The 22,348-nt window shown below is 49.1% G+C and overlaps 1 protein-coding gene across 5 annotated transcripts; it reads left to right on the forward strand.

Annotated features, from left to right (window-relative positions):
* Positions 1–7,993: 7,993 nt before the first annotated feature.
* Ca7 (carbonic anhydrase 7) lies at positions 7,994–16,990 on the forward strand. Of its 5 annotated transcripts, none has more exons than XM_005078656.4 (7): positions 7,994–8,147; positions 10,558–10,755; positions 14,434–14,552; positions 14,904–14,999; positions 15,102–15,164; positions 15,643–15,798; positions 16,239–16,990. In XM_005078656.4, exons 1-7 carry the CDS (start codon positions 8,108–8,110, stop codon positions 16,359–16,361), a joined length of 795 nt encoding a protein of 264 aa, XP_005078713.1. In that variant the 5' UTR covers positions 7,994–8,107; the 3' UTR covers positions 16,362–16,990. The 5 variants fall into 5 exon arrangements, with proteins under 5 accessions (XP_005078713.1, XP_012974910.1, XP_005078712.1 ...); XM_013119456.3 differs by lacking the exon at positions 7,994–8,147 and adding an exon at positions 8,528–8,615; XM_005078655.4 differs by lacking the exon at positions 7,994–8,147 and adding an exon at positions 8,530–8,630.
* Positions 16,991–22,348: the final 5,358 nt, after the last annotated feature.

Below are 22,348 nucleotides of genomic sequence, written 5' to 3' on the forward strand. Positions count from 1 at the left end.
ATGGTCTACAGACTATGTAGCCCTGGCTGGCCTGGAACTCACTATGTAAACCATACTGACCTCAAACTTACATAGAAGACCTGCATCCCCGGTGTTGGGATTAAATCCATGTGCCACCACCATGTGTGGTTTGAACTGAGATTTAAATATAGAGAGGGTCAGACTCACACAAAGGTCTTGTATGGAGTATGGACAACTTCCATTGTGATTCCTCTGGTTCATCCATTTCTTCCCTCCTGTCACAGAGCAAGCCCACACCTTGACCTGTTTCAAAAACCAAAGCCAGTGGCTTCTATCAGTGAGGCAAACACTGATAAACCGCAGTTCTCTTGAGGGCCGCCCAAGGCAGACGGTACACCAGCATACTTACCAAGGTGGCTCTCTTACCCTGGTGGGTAGACATAGGGGCCCCACCCCACTGCTTCCCTCCAAGAATGTTCCCTATGGTGGAGGGATGGAATGATGTTTTGAACAGGAAGGAACAGTATCATCTCTTAAGAGTTCCTTCATAGCCAGGTGGTGGTGGCACATGCCTTTAATTCCAGCACTCTGGGAGGCAGAGACAGACACGTCTAAGTGTTTCTCTAATAAATAAGCCATTGTGTTGTGTCTGGGTCTGGGATACATTTAAACCCCTCTCTGGGTTCTAGGCCAGCCTGGTCTACAAAGAGTCCCAAGACAGCCAGGCTACACAGAGAAACCCAGTCAAGAGAGAGAGAGAGAGAGAGAGAGAGAGAGAGAGAGAGAGAGAGAGAGAGAGAGAGAGAGAGAGAGAGAGAGAAAGGGGGAAGAGTTCCCTTAGGTAACAAATGGGAAGGTTGAGAGGCAGCTGGGGCTGGCTATGAAAACCATGAACAAGGAGAAAGTTAAAACTGCAATTGCCGTGTGATACAAGATGACTGCCCTGTGGTAGCCAATGCTAAGGAAGGATTTATAAGCAAGTTGAAGACAGGAGGAAGCAAGAGGCTTGATGACAAGTAGGAAAGGAAATAAGGATTCCCTTCCTCTGTATCTCAATTTCTACAGGGTTCTCCAGGTTAATGATTGCTAGATCCTCACATCCTGAGATTGTCATCCCAGCAATAACGAGTGTATATTTTCACACACATATTCCCTCCAGTCTTGGGGGGTCGGGGGGGGGCTGAAGAGGTGGGTCAGTTTGACAGTAATGTTGCAGAGCTGATAAACTCACTTCCCCTGGGCAGAGTGTCAGGACTGAGGTAAAGGCACACCCTGCCGTGACTTCCTCCCAGCCCCTATGGAACCCATCTGATGGGAGAGAGAGGCATGAGGCTTTCCCAGCTCATTGTGTGCATCTGATGTCACATTTCCTTCTCCAGTTAGACAGGTGAAACATGAGAGATAACAAAATACACCCAGGGAATGTGAGAAGGTCAAAAGTGACCAGCGAAAGTTCACTCCATAGCCTCCCATGCAATGCACAAGGGCACCAGGAAAGATCAACAAATGTGATCTTTTTTTATATTTATCTATTTATAGGGGTGTGTGCAAGAGTGTCACGATGCACCTATGGAGGACAGAGGACAACTTCCAGAGGTCACTTTTCTCTTCCATGCAGGTTCCAGGGAAACCCCAAGTCCTCCAGTTTGGCAGGAGCCTTTTCCTCCTGAGTCATGTTGCCACCTCTCTCCTTTAAAAAAAAACAATTATCCAAAAGGAAAAAGCATTATTCTTAAATGTGTATGTGTGTGTGTGTTCACATGTGAGTGCTTGACTGACATATGGGCCAGAAACATGGGGTTCCCCTGGAGTTGGAGTTATAGGTGGTTGTGAGCCGTCCAGTATGGGTGCTGGGAACTGAACTTGGCTCCTCTGCAGAGCAACATGTGCTCATAACTGCTGAGCCTTCTCTCCAGCCCTTGAGATTTGCCAACTTTAAAGGAATTGGTGCAAAGGAAAGGAAATAACTCAGGAAGTTGTCACTTTAGTCACTGAAGTTGAAAGACTGAAGCAGCGGGTCTTTCCAAAAACAAGCTGTACAGTGTGTGCCTCGGGGAGGGATTAAAACATTTGCATGGGGTTTTCACAGTGTGGAGGTGATAAAAAGAGCTTTTAATTCCTTTTTGTAAATAAAAGTTTTATGGTGTTTGACAGAAAAGACAACATTTAATATTTTTTTACATGCACAACCTGCTTTACACACAGAGAATGGGCTTGGAATGGGAGAGAGAAATAGCCCTACTTAAGAATTAGAAACAGGGCGGGGCATTGATGGCACATGCCTTTAATCCTAGCACTAGGGAGGCAGAGGCAGGCAGATCTCTGTGAGTTCAAGGCCAGCCTAGTCTACAGAACAAGTTCCAGGACAGACTCCAAAGCTACACAGAGAAACCCTGTCTTGAAAAACCAAAAAACAAAAAGAAACAAATACTCTGACATTTCTGGCAAGACCAATTCAAGTCTGTTATTTTACCCATCCTTGTTGATCTTTACTCAGAGGGCCTAGAGATTTAGGAGAAATTGAAGACAGCCTATGATTTGTGAGAGACTAGCTAAGAAAGAAAAAAGTAGCCTGTCTTGTGGTGCTTGACAACTAACCCTCCCTGTCTGCTCTTCTCCACCAGATGTTCATTGTCTGACCCTTGCCTCTCTCCCTAACCTCATAAGCAGCCTGAAGCAACTGTGGGTCTATAACATTCACAGTCCTATCCATCATCACTGGCCCCTACTTAACATTTGCAAAGTGTCTGATAAATTCGTGCTGAATGAAAGGATAAAGAAAAATACACACACACACACACACACACATCTGCATGTGTACCTGTGTGTATGTGTGTGTGTGTGTGTGCTTTTATATATGTGTCTGAGACATGAGTGCAGGAACTGCTGAATTCAGAAGAGAGCATCAGATGCCCTGCAACTGCAGTTACAGAAGCTTGTGAGCCCCTGTGTGGGTGCTGGAAATTGAAAGTGGATCCTCTGGAAGAGCATCCAGTGCTCTTAACCACTTAGTCATCTTTCCAGATCCCACTATGTTTTTCTACACTTTGTTCCTTGGGAGCTGGATGTGGTATTGCATGCCTTTAATCTAAGCACTTGGGAGGCAGAGGTGAGCAGATCTTTGTGAGTTCAAGGCCAGTCTGGTCTATATAGCAAGTGCCAGGTCAGCCAGGGCTACATAGTGAGACTACGTCATACAAATCATAAAATATGGGGTTTAGCAAGATGGCTTAGCAGATAAAGGCACTTAATGCTGAACCTGACAGCTTGAATTTGATAACCAAGACCTACGTGGTTGAAAAAAAGAACTGAGTTCTGGAAGTTGTCTTCTAACCTACATACATAAGCCATGGCATCTGGACACATACACACATGGACACATGTGCTTTCACACACACGCACACACACATACACATACACACACACAAGAAAACCAAAATAAATAAATAAATAAACATAAAATACTACTTTCGTTGGCAGGATGGTTCAGCAGGTAAAAGTGCTTTCCAAGCCTTGTGGCCTGAGCTGGATCCCCAGAACCAACAGTGGAAGGAGAAAACTGACTCCCAAAAGTTGTTCTCTGACCTCCACATACGTGCCATGGCACCTGCCCAAAAGCATTCTCACTCACATAGCACACACGCAACAATAAATCATTTAAAATGATACTTGGCAATGTGCCTATCATTTAATCTGGTAATTATTTCTGGACATTTATCCTAAAGAACTCAACACACACACACACACACACACACACACACACACACACACACACACACACACCACAGATGGATGGGTGAATAAGGATGTTCAGTGCAATGTTATTTACAGTATTGAAAACTGGAAGGTATACCAGAGCAATGTATGAAGAGTCAGTGTGAACTTCTCCAAGGCTAATCAAGCAGGGACATGCCTACTTAGGGCAGGAAGTGAAAAGACTGGAGACAAGGCTATATATGTAATTCTTGATTGCATAAACATAGTAGAAAATTCTGGCCTGAGAGTCACTAAAATATTAGCAGTGGTGATGCTTGGGGAGTGATAGTACAGTAATTTAAATTTTCTTATTTTCTTACATGTGTTTTCCTGATTCTAACAAAGTTTCTGCAGTAGCAATGTATCTCTACAATTTGAAAAGAAACGTTTGGAGTTTTAAATTCTCCAAAAAACTATGCAAAAGGGGAAAGGGTAGAAATCCTAGGAACAGAGAATTTCATCCGGGGTGCCAGTTGTCACAGTTACGATCTCATCTGACCATCTTGTGGTCTATTAGGCTCTCTATTCCTATCTTATAGATTAATAAATAAATAAAATGTAAATTCAGATTCAAAAAAGTTAAGCTATTCACTCCAGGTCATAAAGATGGTGATCCTGGGAGCATGAGCATCTTTGTGATATACCTGTATCTACAATCCAAGTCCATGACTTTACACCATAAATAAACATATATATGTATATATATACACACACATATACACTCACACTTAAAGTGGGACCCTATGTTGTGTGTGTGTGTGTGTGTGTGTGTTGCTATGGATCAAATCCTAGAAATTCTTTTTAGTACTAAAAATAAAGACTCAAGTTTGGCCCACAAGCCCTAAATATATAGCAAGGAATGAGATGGAGGCATTATTCTGCCTCTGGGTGCAGCATTGGGCATCTGTTGTTTCAATGTACATCCACAGAGATCCTTGTAAGATGGGCAGGGCCAGGGCAATCCTATCACTCTCTTCTAGAGCAAAAACACTGTACTTTGGAGAAGGAAAGTGAAACCCGGCCAAGGTTATAGCATGCATGGCTTTGCAAGCTGCCCACACCCTCTTAATTCAGCACTTTCTCATATCCCCACATCCTTTATCCCCCTGCACCATAAATAGTGAAAACCAGAAGCCACTGATGTCTCTGAGACCAAAGAGTAAACTGTCAAACAGATACACCAATGAGACTTAAAGAGAGCATGTAACTGAAACTGGAGGTGTCTGAATGCGGGCACAGTCTTCCCCAAGTTGACCTGAGTGGGCTTCTGGGGCCACTGTGCCGTCACTTGAAAGGACAGATGACACTGAATCTTCTTGTCTAAATTCCCAGAACTAGAGGGAGATTACTGAGGACGGTGTGCAGGAGAGACAGAATTTGGATCACTCATTTGGAGTAATACACTGTGTGTATTCTAATCCTCGTAAGTACAAGGGACTGGTTAGTAAAGTTCACTTTCCACATGCATTTTGTACCCTCCCCACTTTCCCCAAAGCCAGTCTCCCTCAAGTCGACCGAACATTCCCCCTTGCTTAACTCCTTGCATATGTCTGTACAAATGAGAAGCAAATGTGGAACCCACTTCCTCCCCGTGCTGTGATTTTTAAAGGACCTGAGTGGGGAAACTAACAGCCTGGCTTTTCATCTTTGCTCTGGCATTCACTGTATACTTTTGGCCCATCACTCAACCTCTCTGAGCCTTGTCATCCTCACCTGTAAAATGGGGCAAAAATCTACCCTGGGTTACTTGTCCAGGTGATACTAGATGCATATCGATGTGAAGAATTCCAGTTTTATCCTTTTTTAACATTTACTTTATTTTATGTGTACAGGTGTTTTGCCTGCATGTATGTCTGTGTACCACTTTCACGCCTGGTGCCTAAGGGATGGAGAAAAGGGCTTCAGATCTCTTGGAATTGCAGTTGCAGACTGTTGTGTGCTGCCGTGCGAGTGGGAGGAGTCAAACCTGGGTTCTTTGCAAGAGTCACAAGTGCTTTTAAACACTGACTTATTTCTCCACCCCCATTTTATTCTTTTCAAAGACTTGTTTTGTTTCGTCTTTCGAGACAGGGTTTCTCTGTATTGCTTTGGAGGCTGTCTGGAACTAGCTCTTGTAGACCAGGCTGGTCTCGAACTCACAAAGATCTACCTGCCTCTGCCTCCCGAGTGCTGGGATTAAAGGTGTGTGTCACCAACGCCCGGCTTCAAAGACTGTTTTATTTAATTTCATTTCATATTATGTATATGAGTAGTTTGTCTCCAAGTATGTGTGTGTGTATGTACTTGCATGCCTGGTAAGGATCAGAAGAGGGTGTTGGATCACCTGTAATGTGAGTTAGAGACAGTTTTGGGTGCTGGGAGCTTGTCGTCTGCAAGTCCAATAAGTGCTCTTAACCACTGAGCCATCCAGACACCCAATTTTATTCTTTAAGTAATATAAAAATATACAAAAGGCGCCAATTGCTGTGAGGTGGAGTGGTCAATGGAGTCTGTACTATCCAAAGATCCTGACGGGCATTGTAAGTCTTTTGGGAAAGGGTTGTCTCGCTCACTTTAGGAGACAGGACTATACGCCCCCTGGAGGCCATCATCTTGCCAATCTGTAGGTAATGCTTTTGGCTTAGAGATCTAGAGCTTCAGTAATATTGAAATTTCCAGACGTGGTGGTGCATGCCTTTAATACCAGCACTCGGGAAGTAGAGGCAGGCAGACCTCTGAGTCAAGTCTAGCCTGTTCCTCAGAGCCAGTTCTAGGACAGCCGGGTCTACACGGAGAAACCCTGTCTCAAACAAACATTGATGGACTCTATGGTTGCTGCTCTTGGAGACCACCCCCTATATCTAGAACACCAGTCTTCGACCCCTACCCTGAAGTCAGATCTGTATTGAGAACCTCTACCTGCTCTTGGGTCAAAGCAGGGCAATTTTACAGGACTAGCAAATCTCTGAAGTCAGCCCGGCTGTCTAGATAGTCATTAATGAAATATCTTTATCTGAGGAAATGCAAGAAGAAACTGAGACAGTGTGAGACATGTAGGGGAGCCAGGGTAGGTAAGAAGACAGATGATATACTTCCCAAGGTTAATTTAAAAAGCAGAAACTAGAATAGCAACCCCTGGTCAACATCTGATCAGCAGAGAGATTCTACCAATGGTTCACGAGTTCTTCTTGGGCATAGGGTCCTGGGTATGTCTGTCCTTCCATCCACCCATCTGTTTATCTTCCACAAACTGCCTGCTGAGTCCTAGGCAGAAACAATCCCTATCTTTGGCGCAAGGCCACATGCTAAGATGAATCAGTTTGGACCTACTGGAGCCAGTGGGTGGAAGATACAAGACATACCAGGAGGAGGGTACAGCAAGGACCAGGGCTGGTAGATGGGGAAATGCCGGGCCAAAGCAGGTATTCAGGTACCTTGACAACAAAGGGGAGGGGCCAAATGCCCGGCAGGTGCATTGATGGCTATGGAGAGGCAAAGAGAGGCTTTAGAAAGATAAGCAGAAAGTCCCTGTAAGAGGGAGGCTACAGAGAATAAGAGGGAGTCTGGGAGGCAGGACTTCATACTTGATTCCACCATACTGTCTTCATTGGGCCTAGCTTCCTCCCAGCCCACCGACCGATGCCACTCCTTTCTGCTTCTACTTCAGGATTCTAATTGCGCTAGGGCCAAGGGTTTGGAAATTGCCAATCCTATGCCTATCCCTCGCATCTGTTCCAAGGTGCCCAGACCTTCATATGCACAGGATTCCCTAGTCCTCACAACATCTGAAATGAGACAAACTGGACTAAATCCCTGGTGCTTTATTAGATGATTTTGGGTTAGTCATCCCACCTTTCCCTACCTCGGTCCCTTCCTATATCACAGGAAGGACCTAAAAGCTTGACGCAGCACCCACCATAGCATCTGGAAAACTGGCCAACCTTCAGTTCTAGACACTTACTGATCACTGCAACATTCTTTTCCACCCTAGGGGACTTGGGGTCCCAAAACCCAGGTCCTCAGTGATGGCAATGACAGCTCAGGGACAAGCCTGGAGTGGAGGATGAAATGTGAAGCCCTGTAGTCCACAACCTGGATGGTAATCTCTTTTCCCAGAGTTCATACACGTGCTGGCAGAAAGGAAAGAGATAAGAGATGAGGAATAGGCTTATCTTTTCTTGACCTCCTACCTCGACTTGGGACCTCACCGGCCAGCAGGCAGGTGGAGGCAGGGCAGGACCAGCCTCTCCTGCACTGTTGGGGGGTGGGGGCGGGTCCCTGGGGAACCGCTCCTCCCGCCTGCCGCCACTTTAAGAGGCTGCTCCACCGCAGCAAGCGGGGCCGGAGCCGCAGACGGAGCGAGCGGACAGAGCAGATCCGGCAGGTGCACCGCCGCGGGGACAGCAGCGGCATGACCGGCCACCACTGTTGGGGCTACGGCCAGGACGACGGTAGGCGCAGACCCCTGGTTCTCACCCAGCTGGGCTCGCTGCGACCCGCGCTTCAGACCAGGTTTTCGGAACCCTCAAGCCCCACTCTCCAGAACCCACCCGGACCTCTCTCTCTCGTGCAGTCCCCAGAATCCGACCCCCGTCTTGCTTCCTCTGATCTGGGCGCAAAGTCCGCGCTGCGCCCCGGGCCCGCCAGCGAACCACTGGGTTGCTGAGCGCGCCCTGCCGCCGCCTCCGCGCAGCGCGGGACTGCAGCGCTGGCTCCCACCCGGCCCCGCACTCTCTCTCTCCCCGCGGCGTGCACAGCGCCTGCAGGTGGCTCAGGGCTACGGGGGCGGGGGGGAGGGTGGGCCGCGTCGCAGCGCCATGCGCGGGTGTCATTGCGGGGAGCGCGCACAGCGGGTATGCAGGGACCTCCCGGGAACCGGGCTCGGTGTCCCCACGAGAGTTTCCGCTGGAGCGTCCGAGGTGCGGTGCAGGCTGGTACGCGAGCAAAGAGGGAGGGCACTTGGGGACACACGCGAACGTCTGGGTGTCTACACCCGATAGAGTGTTTCAGCGCGTCCGAAGTGAGTGGGGCCTTGGGTGCCGGGTCTGGCCAGGAGAACCGCTCCTCCATTCTACCTCAGTTTCCTTAGCATGGCCAGGAAGGATGGAAGAAGCCAGTGAGTCAGACAGCTTGAGTGTGGGTCTGGGACAGGTCAGCTCCCTTTGGGTGTGTTTCTTACCAAGAAGAGATAGGGTGTGGGGACTTCCCCATTTTCCAGAGAAGAAGGTTCATCACCCAGGATCATGGATGTCAGGAGGGGAACCCAGGCAGGACAAGCGGAGAGGGATGCAAATGCTGGAGGGGGTACTATTCCTCCAGGTCCACTTTTATCAGGAGTGGTCAATTTGTGAGAGAGAGTGAACGTCCTGGACTATTGTCTGGGTTAGGAAATTGCAATTGACCCGAGGGAATCCCGTGGTTCCCGCGGTGGTTCCTGTCCTCTCTGGGACCTCCCAAAACAAAGTGTTATGTTTTGGTAGGGCAACCTGAGATTTGGACATACTAGACTGGACGGAGACATTCAGGGTAAAAGAAGGTGTCACAGACAGGCAGGGATGGAGAGAGAGGCAGAGAAAACCCAGGTTGATAAAAGACTATCTTCCCCCCAGCATGCACTGGATCTGCTTTTAAGTGCCATCCCTCCCCCTCCCCCGCCCCCGTAGTCCCAGTGCCCGGTTCCTAACCTTCCTGCTAGCCCTGTCCTCTAGCTTTGTACCTCGAGCATCCTGAACAGCTTGTTATCCTCGGGGACTTAACCCTCACCCAGCCAGACCTGGGCAGTCTAGCTTAGGGGAGGGAAGGACAGAGGACAGAGATGCCCAAATGCAGCAGCACTCACAGGGCTTCAAAAATAACCCAGTAGGGCTGGGCCACCATTCTGAGTCATCCATTGGGGACACAGCTCTGTCGGCACCTGCTGCTGTTTTCTCGGGAAAACTTAAGAAGCCAAAAAGGGGGAGAAGCACCAGCCGGCAGTAGCTCTAAAAATAGGTTGTATCTCAGGATGTTCCCTAGGGAGATGCTGAGCCTCCCCACTGCAGATGGAGCCTCTGGGAGGCAGGTGGTGGGTGCCTGTGGGTGTGCATGCAGGTGTGTGTGTGTGTATTCTTGGGTGTATGTGTGCATGGGTATGTGATCCCTTCGTTGGGATTCCAATACGAGGTGTTTATGTATGGGGTGCATATGTGTGTGTGTCAGATGTAATCAGCAGGGCTGGTGGGCAGGGAGAGCTTGGATCTTCTTGAGGTGAACTCAGGTCACTACATATTTCATGCATACATGTATGTACATAGGAAGATCTATATGAACCTGTCAGCACATGTTTGGGGAAGACAGGAAGAGGCAGTCCATACACACGCTACGTGTTTATACCTGTGCATGTGCACATGTGTGAGCATGCATGACTGACCCTCAGTTTCTCATCATTGCATGAGCATCATGCTGGTTTCTACCTCATAAAGTTGTGCTTGCGAGGAGAAAAACATGTCACCTACCAAAAGCCAGGGTGATGTGAGTTTTTTTTCCCAAGTGCCAAGTTTGCATTACATTCCTCAGGGTACAGAAAGAGGCTAAACTCCTGCTAGGGCCTCCTTGAGTGTTTGCTGGGGGGTGGGTGGATTTACTATCTGGAACCACCTCTGAGCTGTGTTATGTTCCCTTCCCTATAGTGCTTCCCTGAGTTCCTATCAGTGCCAGGGAAAGGAATTGGAGGGGTTTGGAGACTGTCTCCCCGACAAGATAACAGAAAGTGAATGGAGAAGTGGGCAGAGGTGGGATTAAACTCAGACTTTGTCCCTCCAGCCTCCCTCATCCCACAGCTTGGCTGGCCTGAGTCCTTGACCCTTCCCTACCTACCTCTAGGCCCTTCAAACTGGCACAAGCTGTATCCCATTGCCCAGGGAGACCGCCAGTCACCCATCAATATCATATCCAGCCAGGCTGTATATTCGCCCAGCCTGCAGCCGTTGGAGCTTTTCTATGAAGCCTGCATGTCCCTCAGCATCACCAACAATGGCCACTCTGTCCAGGTGGACTTCAATGACAGTGATGACAGAACTGGTAAGTGACCTCAGCCAAAACCTAGCACTAGTCCCCTTCATGCCCTCACCAGGGATGGGACAATCTTAGGAGGGACAGCTTGCTGTGATATCAAAGGGAAACGCTCCCTCTCACCAGCTGTGATGAATCCCAGAGCTCAGTCTTAGACTCTCATTGTATAAAATGCAGTGATAATATACTCTAGGGTCACAGAGGGGGCAGTGGGGAAAAAAAGGCCTGATGTGATGTTTGTAGACCTGCATAAAACAGATGCTCAAGAAATGCTAACTCCTTTCTTCCCCCTCCTCTCAGAACTTCAAATCGTGTTTATGTTCACTCTAGCCTCTCGCTAACCTACTTGTGGCCTAGGGCCAAGCCCTCTTCCCTGTCATCAAGCCAGGCCCCCAAAGGAAAAGGAGGGGATTGAGGTATTCTGTGTGCCAGGCTACAGGCTAGAACTCAGGTAGCCTCAGACAGGGTGGTGGTGGTGGATACCTTTAATACCAGCCCTTGGGAGAAAGAGACTGCAGATCTCTGAATTTGAGTCCTGCTTGGTCCATTACAGAGAAAGTTTCAGAACAGCTAGGGCTACACAGAGAAACCTCATCCCAAACAAACAAAAAAAGAAAAAGAAAAAAAAAAAAGGAAAGAAAGAAAATGAATTCAGGCAGCCTTTCATTATTTAGTCTTTCCAAGAACCCATTGACATAGCCGAGGCTCAGTGGTAGAACACTTATCCAGGATGCACAAGGCCTTGGCTCAACACATCTGGGGCTGGGGATACAGCTCCGTTGGTACAGCGCTTGCTTAGAATGCACAAGACCCTGGGTTTGAACCCCTGCATTTCATAAGTCTCAGGTTCAGTGGTACACACCTGTAATCCCAGAACTCTGGAGCTGGAGGCAAAAAATAAAAAATAAAAATTCAAGGTCATCCTTGGCTACATAGTGAGTTCAAGGCCAGCCTGAGCTAGTGACCCACTCTAAAACAACCACCCTCCTATCAGATGGGTTATTGAATGCCCAGCAAGCCTCTGTCCTTGCTGCAGAGGGGAGAAAGTCTCGGCGATCCCCAGGAGCAGAAGGCAAAACACCCCTTCATACTGACCCCTTCACACACAGCCCCAGACACAGGCTATGGGGTCTAGATGACAGCTTATGAAGGAGCAGTTTGTAGGCCAGAACATACCTGCCCCAGCATCACTGGTCTCTCCAACTCATCCATGACCTTCAAGGACCTCATCACCATGGACAAGAGTGAGGCCTGCAGGAAATTGTGGCAGGGCGGTGCCTTCTCATGCCTCTGCCTTAGCACCAAAGTACAGGTTTCCAAGATAAATTCCCTGTCAGAGACCTTAGGAATATTCTTTAGTGGAGAAATTTTGTTCTCATCACAGGGTCTGTGAGGGAGAGAGTGGGGTGAGAAGAGAAACTGTTAGGATTTTTTTTATGTAAGGAAATATTGCTTGTTTATTTATTTTGTTCCTCCCCGCTCCCTACTCAATGAAAGCACTCAAGAAAACCTATCTGCCAAACAGAAAATCAAGATAAAAGAAAGTCCTGCCTTTTATAGAGTGTGACATTAGCTACTTATCTCTAAGTTCCTTGGGAGGGTAGGGGGGAAAAAAGGGAGGAGACTTAGCTATAGTTTTTTTCTGCAGAAGTAAGCCTGGCAGAGCCTTAGAAAAGAGATACAATATATTACCTTGTTTTTAACTCTAAGAAAAACCTTATATCTAGAGCCTCGGAAAGGCAACATGGGACCCTAGGTAACCCTGGGTAACAGCTTATGGAGGAGCAGTTTTCATGGCTGTCCCCTCTAGCAGCCTTCAAAGACTCAACTCAAACATGCCTCTTTGCTTACAGACCAGAGTCCAGGCTTCAACGATAGATTCCTAGGTAGAGGCCTTAGGCAACAGTCTTTAGTGAGGATTTGTGTAACTGGCCTGAGGGTTCGCATGAGAGGCCAAGCTGGGGCTCCACTTCCCTGCCAGGCCTGAGGAGCCAGAGTCAGTGAAAAGAGGAAGACAGATGGGACTCTGCCACCACCCATTGTAGGTCACCCTGGAGGTCAACTGCACTGATAACCACAGAGCACCACTGAACTACTGTCCTGCTGGACAGTCACAGTGACCAGCAGGACATCTGCAATCAGATAAAGCAAGAAAGGAGATGCCCCCTCTGGTGCCATCCTGTAGGGTTCTAGGAGAGGAATACTACAGAGGGGTCCAGAAGTCTCCCAACCACAGAAAGGCCTAGGATTCTGTGGTGAGCCACCAAGCCCTGACTCTTTTTGTCAGCCAGTACTGCTGTCCTAGATTGCCTGTTTCTGACATAAGGCTGGGCAGCAGAGATGGCCTCTGGATTTTGTCCTGATCACCATCATGAAGGGGCCTGGTAGAACTCTGAGCTTAGAGCTGTCACTTGATCTAGGAGCTCACATTCAGGTCTAGCTAGGTCCTCTCCACCAAGAGATCCCTTTCATCTGGAAACTCTATCAGTCTCAAGAGGCCTTATGTGTAGCCCTAGATCACTGGCTATCAAGGTGAGAAAGTTACAGAATCAGCATGGCTGGGGCCTCCAAAGAGGCCATTTGTACAGGGGAGGCCCTGGGAGGCCCCGAGATTATCTGGGAAGGTAGGGACTCTCAGGAGCTAGCCTCCTGTTCCAAGGCAATACCATGTTCTGGTGAGGATCCATCCAGGTTGTAGGGAAGCAATGTGGCCTAGCTGGTGCTTAGCAGTTTGAGACACAGAAGCTATAGGCTTGCACTGTAGCTCAGCACCTCGTTTTGTAATCTTGCCCCCATTGCCTCCTTTATAAAATAGGTCCAGCCAGGCACGGTGACATACTCCTTTAAACCCAGAACTCAGAGGCAGAGGCAAGCTGATCTCTGTGAGTTCAAGGCCAGCCTAATCTACATAGTGAGTTATAGACCAGCCAGAAGTACAGAGTGAGACCTTGTCTCAAAAAACAACAAATAAATAAATAATAAAGTAAGATAAAATTGGTCCAAAAATAAATTATGTCCCTCCTGAGCTACTAAGATAACAGACAAAATAATTGTTCCAACTCAGCCTTAGGTCTGGGCCCCAGATATGGGAGGCCTATTGTTAGTGGGAACAAAGAGTCTAAGAGGCAGCAGCCCAGTCTACAGGAAACCTGGCAAGAGTTGGGAGGAGGGACCAATGCAAAGCCCTCCTTTGTCAGAACAGCTACCTAGTAGGCTGTCACGCCTTCTGCCTTGACCCAGCCTGGGGGTTAGACTGTAGGGACTAGTGAGACAGACCCATGTCCTATCTAACAGGTTTCCCACGTGAAAACTATAGCCCCTAACCAGGCTTGGTAGTATAGGCAGGCAATCTTAGCTACTCTAGAGGCTGATGCAGGAGGATAAGTTCAAACTGAGACTAGAAACTTAGCAAGACCCTACCTCAAAATAACAGAAGTCCAAAAAGGGTCAGAGATACAGCTCAGCGGTAAACTGCCTGCCTAGTATATTTGAGGCCCTAGGTTCAATCCCAAACATGGTCAAAATAGATAGAGTATAGAGCCCTTGGCTGAAGATGTGGCTCATCAATTAAGTGCTTGTCTAACATTCATAAAGCCCATGTTTGGTCCCCAACATCTCACACACACATGTAGTCTCTACCTGGACAGCCTGGGTCCTGGCACTGCCACATGTCACTTCTACCCGCAGTGGTGGCTGGGGGCCCCCTGGAAGGGCCCTATCGTCTCAAGCAGCTCCACTTCCACTGGGGCAAGAAACACGATGTGGGCTCGGAGCACACGGTGGATGGCAAGTCCTTCCCCAGCGAGGTGAGATCTTCTTGGCTGCATCCCTCTGCTGCCTGGGGAAGAAGGGTGTATGGGCCAGTGTGGGACTCAAGGATGCCCAGGGCTCTGGAGAACATGTGGAGATACACCCAGGGCCTTTGGGAGAGACCCCCTCCCCGTCTGCATGCTGTCCACATCCCAGAGTCTTAGGAAGGACCCAGAATGGGATGGATGCTACCTATTGTTCTCCGGGGGGGCTCCCTGGGATCCTGAGATTAGGAGGGTTTGCAGCTCCACCTCTCCCAGAGGGAGCAGGGGAGACCGATTGCATGCCCCTGTTGCTTCTGGAGGCGCTCAGCCCTGGCCTGACTTGACTTGTTTTTGCCTCTCCAGCTACATCTGGTTCACTGGAATGCCAAGAAGTACAGCACTTTTGGGGAGGCGGCTGCAGCCCCTGATGGTCTGGCTGTGGTTGGTGTCTTCCTGGAGGTGGGTGGTGGATCCCCGCGGCAGGGAAGAGTGTGGGAGGCTCGTATGCCCTTAGTTTTAGAATGAAGGGATTGGAGGCTCATACTGTCTTCTCCCTGGCAGACAGGAGATGAGCACCCCAGCATGAACCGCCTGACAGATGCACTCTACATGGTTCGGTTTAAGGTGAGACCAGGGGTTGCTGTTTCTTTCCAGAGCAGTCAGCTGGGGAGAGACGATGGAGGAGACTGGCTCATGGAGTAGCCCATTGACTTTTGCATTCTGGCAGCACCTCTGGCTGAGATCCAGGATGAGGGTCTTCTTCATCACCCATGGGTGCCTAGCATGCAACTTGGTAGGGTACGCATAAAGTACTGATCATATGGATGGTGGTCTGCTACACAGCCCCAGCGAGGGCATCCAAATGCAAGGTTATGAACACGATGACCAGAGAGCCCCCAAAGCCACAACTTTTACATGTAAGCAAATGAGAGGGCCTGGCCCTGACTGGGAGGTGGCACCACGGGTCACAGATGTTTGCCCACAATTTGCATCATCATGTCAAGAAGAGGCCCAAATCCTGCTGACAGCAACAAGCAAGGAAGCTGCTGGTCTGATCTTGGTAGGAGCTCTGTGCTAATCCCTGGCTTCCCATCCTGCCCAGGATACCAAGGCCCAGTTCAACTACTTCAACCCTAAGTGCCTCCTGCCCACCAGCCTGCACTACTGGACCTACCCAGGCTCCCTGACCACACCCCCGCTCAGCGAGAGTGTTACTTGGATTGTGCTCCGGGAGCCCATCAGAATCTCTGAGAGGCAGGTAAGTCCTCCCAGAGTTCCAGGAGTAGGTGCATTCAGATTTCCACCATGGCGGGGTAACCCCTCAACCAGCAAGCTGTGGTCTGGGTCTTCCCATTTGACTCCCATCATTGACTGTTAAACCAAAGGATCTTCGGTTGCTGTAAGTTTGGTTGCTAGTCCTCAGGACCTAACCATGGAAGAAGGCAAGAGGCCTGATGCTGGGATTCCTCTTAGTGTGTCGCAGTCATAAAGTTGCAAATGTCCAAATGCCCGAGCTAGACAAGACTGGAGCCAGCCTTCAGGTTCCATGTTCAGGGTCCCTTTAGGAAACAGACAACTAAGGGTGGGGAGAGGGAAGCCAGGCAGGAGACGCAGAAGGGTCGAGCTCCCTGACCAGCACCTGGGATTATAGAGGAAAACATCGCCCATCCCTGCCCTGACCATCCTTTTTGTCTTAAGATGGAGAAGTTTCGGAGCTTGCTTTTCACCTCAGAGGATGATGAGAGGATCCACATGGTGAACAACTTCCGGCCACCACAGCCACTGAAGGGCCGGGTGGTCAAAGCATCCTTCCAGGCCTGACCTTCCCACTGGGGCACCGTCTTCCCAAGGGCTTCCATGTCAGCGGACACCAAACCATCTGCGGCTCTCTCCCTGAGGGTGCTGTGGGCCCTCCTTCAGCTGGCTCGCCCCTTGGCTACATTGGAGGGTTCTCAATGGGACTCTTGAGTTGGGGGTACCTTTCTGCTGCCCTGGGGGGCTGGAAGAACAGGAACTGAGCAGGGTCCAAGCCTGGGCTGTCTCTGCTCCCCAAGACCCAAAGGCCCCTGGAAACTTCCTCTTGTCTTCCCTGCTGGCTGTGTCAGCAGCCCCAACTGGAGCTCACACTGTGATGGCCAAGACACAGCTCCCTGGGGTAGGCAGCTGTCTCTGCCATAAAGACTCAAGCAATAATTAGAGGCGGGCAGAGCTGCCCGCTCTGCATTACCTCTTTTGCAGGCCTCTGCCATACATGCACCTCACTGCCAGGCCGTTAAGATAGCACCCAGATGCTGGAGGGGATGTGGCCTCCTCCAGCCACCTGCTGCCACGGGCAGGCCCCGGCTATAGCTTATATACTATCTCCCTCTGTTCCTACCCAACCACCAAAGCCACCTACATACCAATCCATTCATATACTAACGAATAAATTCATTTACTCATGGAACAGATTCCACCTGGGTACCTATGCTCTGTCTGGGACTGCTCTGGGCTGTGGGGAGCCAATGGTAGTCAGTCAAAGAGGGGCTGGCACTAGGCTGAAGTTGTGGGAGCAGCAGGAAAAAGAGGCTCCCTCTTTGGGAGAAGAGGTGCGATTCCAGCCAGTGTTCCGTGGCAAAATGGAGGATCAGCTCGCGCGCTGAGGTAAAGGACTGGGCAGGTGTGAAGTTCCCAGGTGAGAGCCTACCAAGACTGTAGGGCTGATCCACACAGGGCCAGGGCTTGGGGGTGGGGGAGAGACTATTGAGGAGCCATCAGCAGGGCCAGGTGTGCAAATGGGAGAGATTCTCACACAGTAGGGGGAGGAAATGACAGTCAGAGGCAAGCAGACAGAGAACAGCAGAGAGCAGGTGAGAAAGAAGAGATCAAAGAATGTCCCCAGGGAGAGGGTGGGACAGAATCCTAAGAGAAACTGATTGTGTCAGATTTGCCAGCCCCAGAAGGAAATTTTAAGGTGGCACAAAGATCTAGATCTAAACTTTGCATTGTCCAAAACCTGAAAGATGAGTGTCTCCTTCAGTTTACACCAGAAGTACTTCCTGTGGCTGCTCACCTTGAGGTTTATTTTTTTCTCTTTAAATTAGAAACAGTCTTATTTTATATATCAATCCCAGTTCCTTCTCCCTCCCATCCTCCCATGCCTCCCACCGACCCCTCCTCCCCTACCCAGCACCCCCCCATCCCCGGAGAGAGTGAGAGGCCTTTCATGGGGGATTATCAAAGTCTGTCACGTCATTTAGGGCAGGGCCTAGGCCCTCCCCCATGTATCTAGGTACCTGGGCTTTACAATCTCAGTGGGTACTGTGACCCTAGTGAGGCAGCTGAGCAGGTAGCCCAGTGGAGAGATCCAGAAATAAAGGATTGGGGACGGGATGGCGGCCAATGCAGAAAAAGTGCAAGTTTGGCCATAGGTGGGGAGAGACAGCTGAGGGGCACCTTGGGGAGAAAACTACTGGCTGACAGGTCACCTGTTCATAATATCCCCAGCTTTTGTCATTTTCATCATACTAGCGAAGCACAGGGTACCTCTGGGTCTTGGAGCTCTAACTTTGAATTACGGAAGGTTAGAAGGGAGCTTGCCAGGCTTGGTGGTGTAGGCGTGGAGTTCCAGCACCTTTGGAGGCTGAAGCAGAATAGCAAGTTCAAGATCTGCCTGAGCCACAGACTCCAAGGCAGCCTAGAAAGCCAAAGGGGAGAGAGAGGCCCCCAGGTACCATCCCTCTCTGAAGAGCTATAGACAGCTGCTGGCTGGTGAGAGAGGGAAAGGCACTTTTGCGTGGGGGGATGGTCACTGATAGGTCACTTGTGAGCCAATGTGTGGCTCTACATTCAGCCGCACGCGGTCAACATTAACCGGATTTGGTAGCTCTTAATAATAATGACGTGAGGTTGAGAGTGAGATGGATTGGTGGGTCCCAGGGGTCGTTGGCGGGAGGTAGTAGGAGGTGGAAAAGATCAAAATACATCATATACATGTATGAAATTTCCAGAGAGTAAATAGAAAATAAAAGTGAAAAGAGGGCTGGAGGGGTAGCTTAGATATAGCCCCGACCTAAAATGCACTCGGCCCTAGGTGCAATCCCAATACTATAAAAAGGAAAGAGAGGAGAGAGAGGAAGAAGAAAAGGAAGAAGGGAGGGACAGAAAGGAAGGAAAAGAAAAAGAGAGAAGTTACTCTGTTGTACCTGCTGTTCCCAAGCTCAGGGCACATTCGCCTCCAGTGTGGGTCGGGCGTGGGAGGACAGGAAGGGGAGGCCCCTCAGCAGTGGTCCCCTGACACAGGGCCAGACACAGCTGTGTCCTTGACTTCAGGCTGGTTTCTTTCTCTGGGTTTCAGGAGCAAAGGGTGTGTGGGGGGGGTATCTAGAGGCAACTTTTCCCATTGGGGGCAGGTGGCTTTGGCAAAGGGCTAGTCAAGCTAACCATGTGAACTTAAGAGCAACAAAGGGCTCAGGGCAGAGGTCCAGCCCCTTCCCTACTCTCCAAGAATTGCCAGAATTGCCATTACCCTCATTTTACAGGTGGCAGAGCAGGGGTTGAAATGGATCTGTCTGACCATGTATCTCTTGCTATATACCAGGGCATCTGGATTGAAGGGGGCATGATGGGGCCTCCAGGAGGTGGCAGAATAGCCGAATTCTGATGGGTATGCCTTCTGGGGATTGTGGCACCTCGGGCTTGGCACTGTGAAGGACTTGGGAAATTGGAGCTGGTTTTATAATTATCCTAAAGCTGCCAAGAATGCTCACTCCACAAGTCCTTTCTCTTAATTCATTTTTCAAATTTAAAACTATTTTAAAACCCAATGTGGCCTCCTTATGTTATAATCACAGCCTAAAATCTGACCCTTTTATATTCAGTTGGGATGACCCAGCTGGATCCCAAATGCCTCCAGCAAACCTGCCCTCCAGGAACCTATTACTGGGCTTTGACTTTATCCAGAACAAGATTCTTGGTGCATTTCAAGAATACAAGATAGGTTCCGTTTGCTCACAGGACCCAGAGAAGCCTTCCCTGGATGGTCAGGGTGGACCCCAGAGAGACAGGCCCATGTAGGGCACAGGCATTATTGAATCTGTGTCCAGGCTAGAACCACAGGCTCCCTACCCCCGGAAATATCTCCTAGAGGAACCAAGTCTGGAACCCCGAAACAGGTATACGGCCATAAAGCTAACATCTCCTGGAGCTCTTGTTATAAAGAACTTGCTTCCAATGTCATGGTTGCTACTACAGTTGCTTCTGCAGAAACCTGGGAATATCCCCTATAGGGTGAGCTAGCTGTGGACACTCACCCTCTAGGATGCTCCTGTCAGGTGAGGGAGCAAGGAACCTGACAAGAGTTGCTGCCTGGAAGGGGGACCACAGTTGGTTGCTGAGTTGACAGATTGGGAATAAAGTAGCAGAGGCCCTTCAGTTGCTGCTGGAGAAAGAGAGGAACGCCATGTTACAATATCAGTCAAACCTGGACATCTTGGAGGACTTGTGACACCCATGAGTCTCAGCACCAACTCTGAGGCTGCCCTCAGATACAGAATGCACTACTGATTGTTGCAAGTCAGGGAGAAGGGGAGCAGGATGACTGAGCATAAAACATTCTGGTATTTGTTCCCTAGCACAGCAGGGCTTAGGGAAGGCAGTCATCCCTTTGGGGCACAAACGCTAGGGCATTGTAGAACATGTCACTCAAACTCTCTGAAGCCTGTTTCCTCCTCTGTAAAATTGAAATGAGATAATGTGAGCCACATCCGTAGCTTCAAATTTTCATGTAACTATATGAAAATGTAAAGGTAAATAGCCTTTTGCTTTAGTGCAGGAAACTGAACCTAGTCATTCAAGCAGGCTAAGCACGTGTCAAACCAGTCATTTTAATAATGAAGTTTAGAGTTGGAGGTATAGCTCAGTAGTACAGCAATTGCCCAGTTACCTAAGGCCCTGAGTTCAATTCTTATCACTGCAATGAGAATAAAAATTTATTTTATTTTGACAAACTATAATCTAAACATATCCATTTTTATGTATCATCAACATAAGCTATTATTGAGATATTTTACATTATTTTCTGTACTAATCTTTGGAACCTGGTGTGTTTTACACTTCTGGACCTTCTCTATTTGAAGAAGCTCTATTTCAAGTGGCTGCCAGTGGGGATTGTGTTAGATGGCGCAGTCCTACACCTGTCACTCATCACAGAGTTATCTGCTGGCACAGTTCCTGGGCCCACAACTCTGGAGTTTTGTCCCCTCCACAAGAGCAGCCTTTGTCATTTAGTGTCAAGTGTCTCCTGTGCCAGGCCTGCCTCATCTAGGAAATATCTCCATTCCCCTAGTTTGCTCCAGCCCTGCTGGCCTTGCCTCACGACCTGGCAGAACGTTTGCTTGTTCCCCAGTAGAGAGATCAAGACTTGGCAAGGAGATGACTACAGATGGTTGTTGGGGATTGGTGGGGTGGCAGTGTCCCCAAGAAAGATCCTGCCTGCGTTGAGAAAACTTGATCAGTCTGGGAAGATTTCCTGGAGGAGGGGCCCAGAGCAAGGCGGCTGGCATCATTGCAAAGGGATGGGAGCCCAGTGGCAGGGAACATGTAGCAGATAGGACAGCAGGAGCTCTTGCCCACAGCATGGATTCACCAAGAGGAAGTCTTGGAGGGCTTGGGGGATAGGGTGGAGGCTGGGGTCATGCTAGAGACTCTCAGACTTTGGGGACTACTAAGGACAAGTAGAGGTTTTTCCTTTCGGCTGAGGACCACGGGAGCCCCAGGTCCCAAGAATGGCCAAGGACTGCTGACTTGAAGGAAAAGAGTCCTTCCCTAGGTTCCGGATTGACTGGGCATCGCTTGGCACATAATTCACTTTCTAAGCAAGAAACCTCTGGGCAGCCTTATCAGGTACCATCACTGACTCTTTAGAGAGCACCTTCTCAACCTGTGGGATGGACTTCAAGCCTGGGCCTGGCAATGCATCGACTCTAAATCTCTTCAGCTGTACCTTGGTTTTCTTTTTGTTGTTGTTTTGGGTTTTTTGTTTGTTTGTTTGCTTTTTGTTTTTTCAAGACAGGGTTTCTCTGTATTGTTTTTGGAGGCTGTCCTGGAACTCACTCTGTAAACCAGATTGGCCTCATGAACTCATAGAGATCTGCCTGCCTCCTGAGTGCTGGGATTAAAGGTATGAGCCACGGATGTCCAGCTTGTTTTTTTTTTTTTTTTTTTTTTTTTTAGGGTTGTGGGAGGGTGAGCAGGTGGTTACTTTCCCTCTTCTAACTGTACTCTTGTGGCAGGCATTGTGAGGACCACCTAGGGCCATTGAGTCCCAAGGTCTCTCGGGTTTTCATGTGGTTTCTACTCCAAATACAAGTTCTTGGTGTGAGTGCCTCTGGAGGGCACCTATCTCATCTCCACTTATCAAAGCCCCCTGGGGAAATGGGGAGTGAGACCCTGCTACTCCAGCTGCTGAATGTTCAGAAGTGGAGTTGGGGGTGTAGCTTCTTCAGCCAGAGGAAGCCTTGAGCATCTAAGCCCATTAGACAGACAGAACAATGGAGGCCACAGAACAAAATCGCTGAGGGGAACAGGTAGGAGAGCTAGGATTTAGGACTCCTAGTCTAATTCTCGTCACTCGATCAGGAGGGTCTTCTGTTTCAGAAAGACTAATGTCCCCAAACAAATTCCTGCCTGCTTGCCATGGGGCCCCAGACGCTTCTATTTGAGTTTCCTGGTTCACAGTGAAGACATAGGCTTTGGATGAATTTAAGACCCCTTAGGAGCACACTAACACTTTGCCAGGGGATGATTCTATCACCACCATTTCTGTCTGC

This window comes from Mesocricetus auratus, unplaced genomic scaffold (assembly GCF_017639785.1).
Source record: "Mesocricetus auratus isolate SY011 unplaced genomic scaffold, BCM_Maur_2.0 Super-Scaffold_100714, whole genome shotgun sequence".
Taxonomy (NCBI): domain Eukaryota; kingdom Metazoa; phylum Chordata; class Mammalia; order Rodentia; family Cricetidae; genus Mesocricetus; species Mesocricetus auratus.

What these genes read in the sequence shown, in the direction of transcription:
- Ca7 (XM_005078655.4), top strand. Translation starts at nt 8,552, where the DNA reads ATGCAGGGACCTCCCGGGAACCGGGCTCGGTGTCCCCACGAGAGTTTC. An exon ending in TGACAGTGATGACAGAACTG is followed by an intron (nt 10,756 to 14,433) that starts GTAAGTGACCTC and finishes TTCTACCCGCAG; the next exon opens with TGGTGGCTGGGGGCCCCCTG. An exon ending in GCAAGTCCTTCCCCAGCGAG is followed by an intron (nt 14,553 to 14,903) that starts GTGAGATCTTCT and finishes TTGCCTCTCCAG; the next exon opens with CTACATCTGGTTCACTGGAA.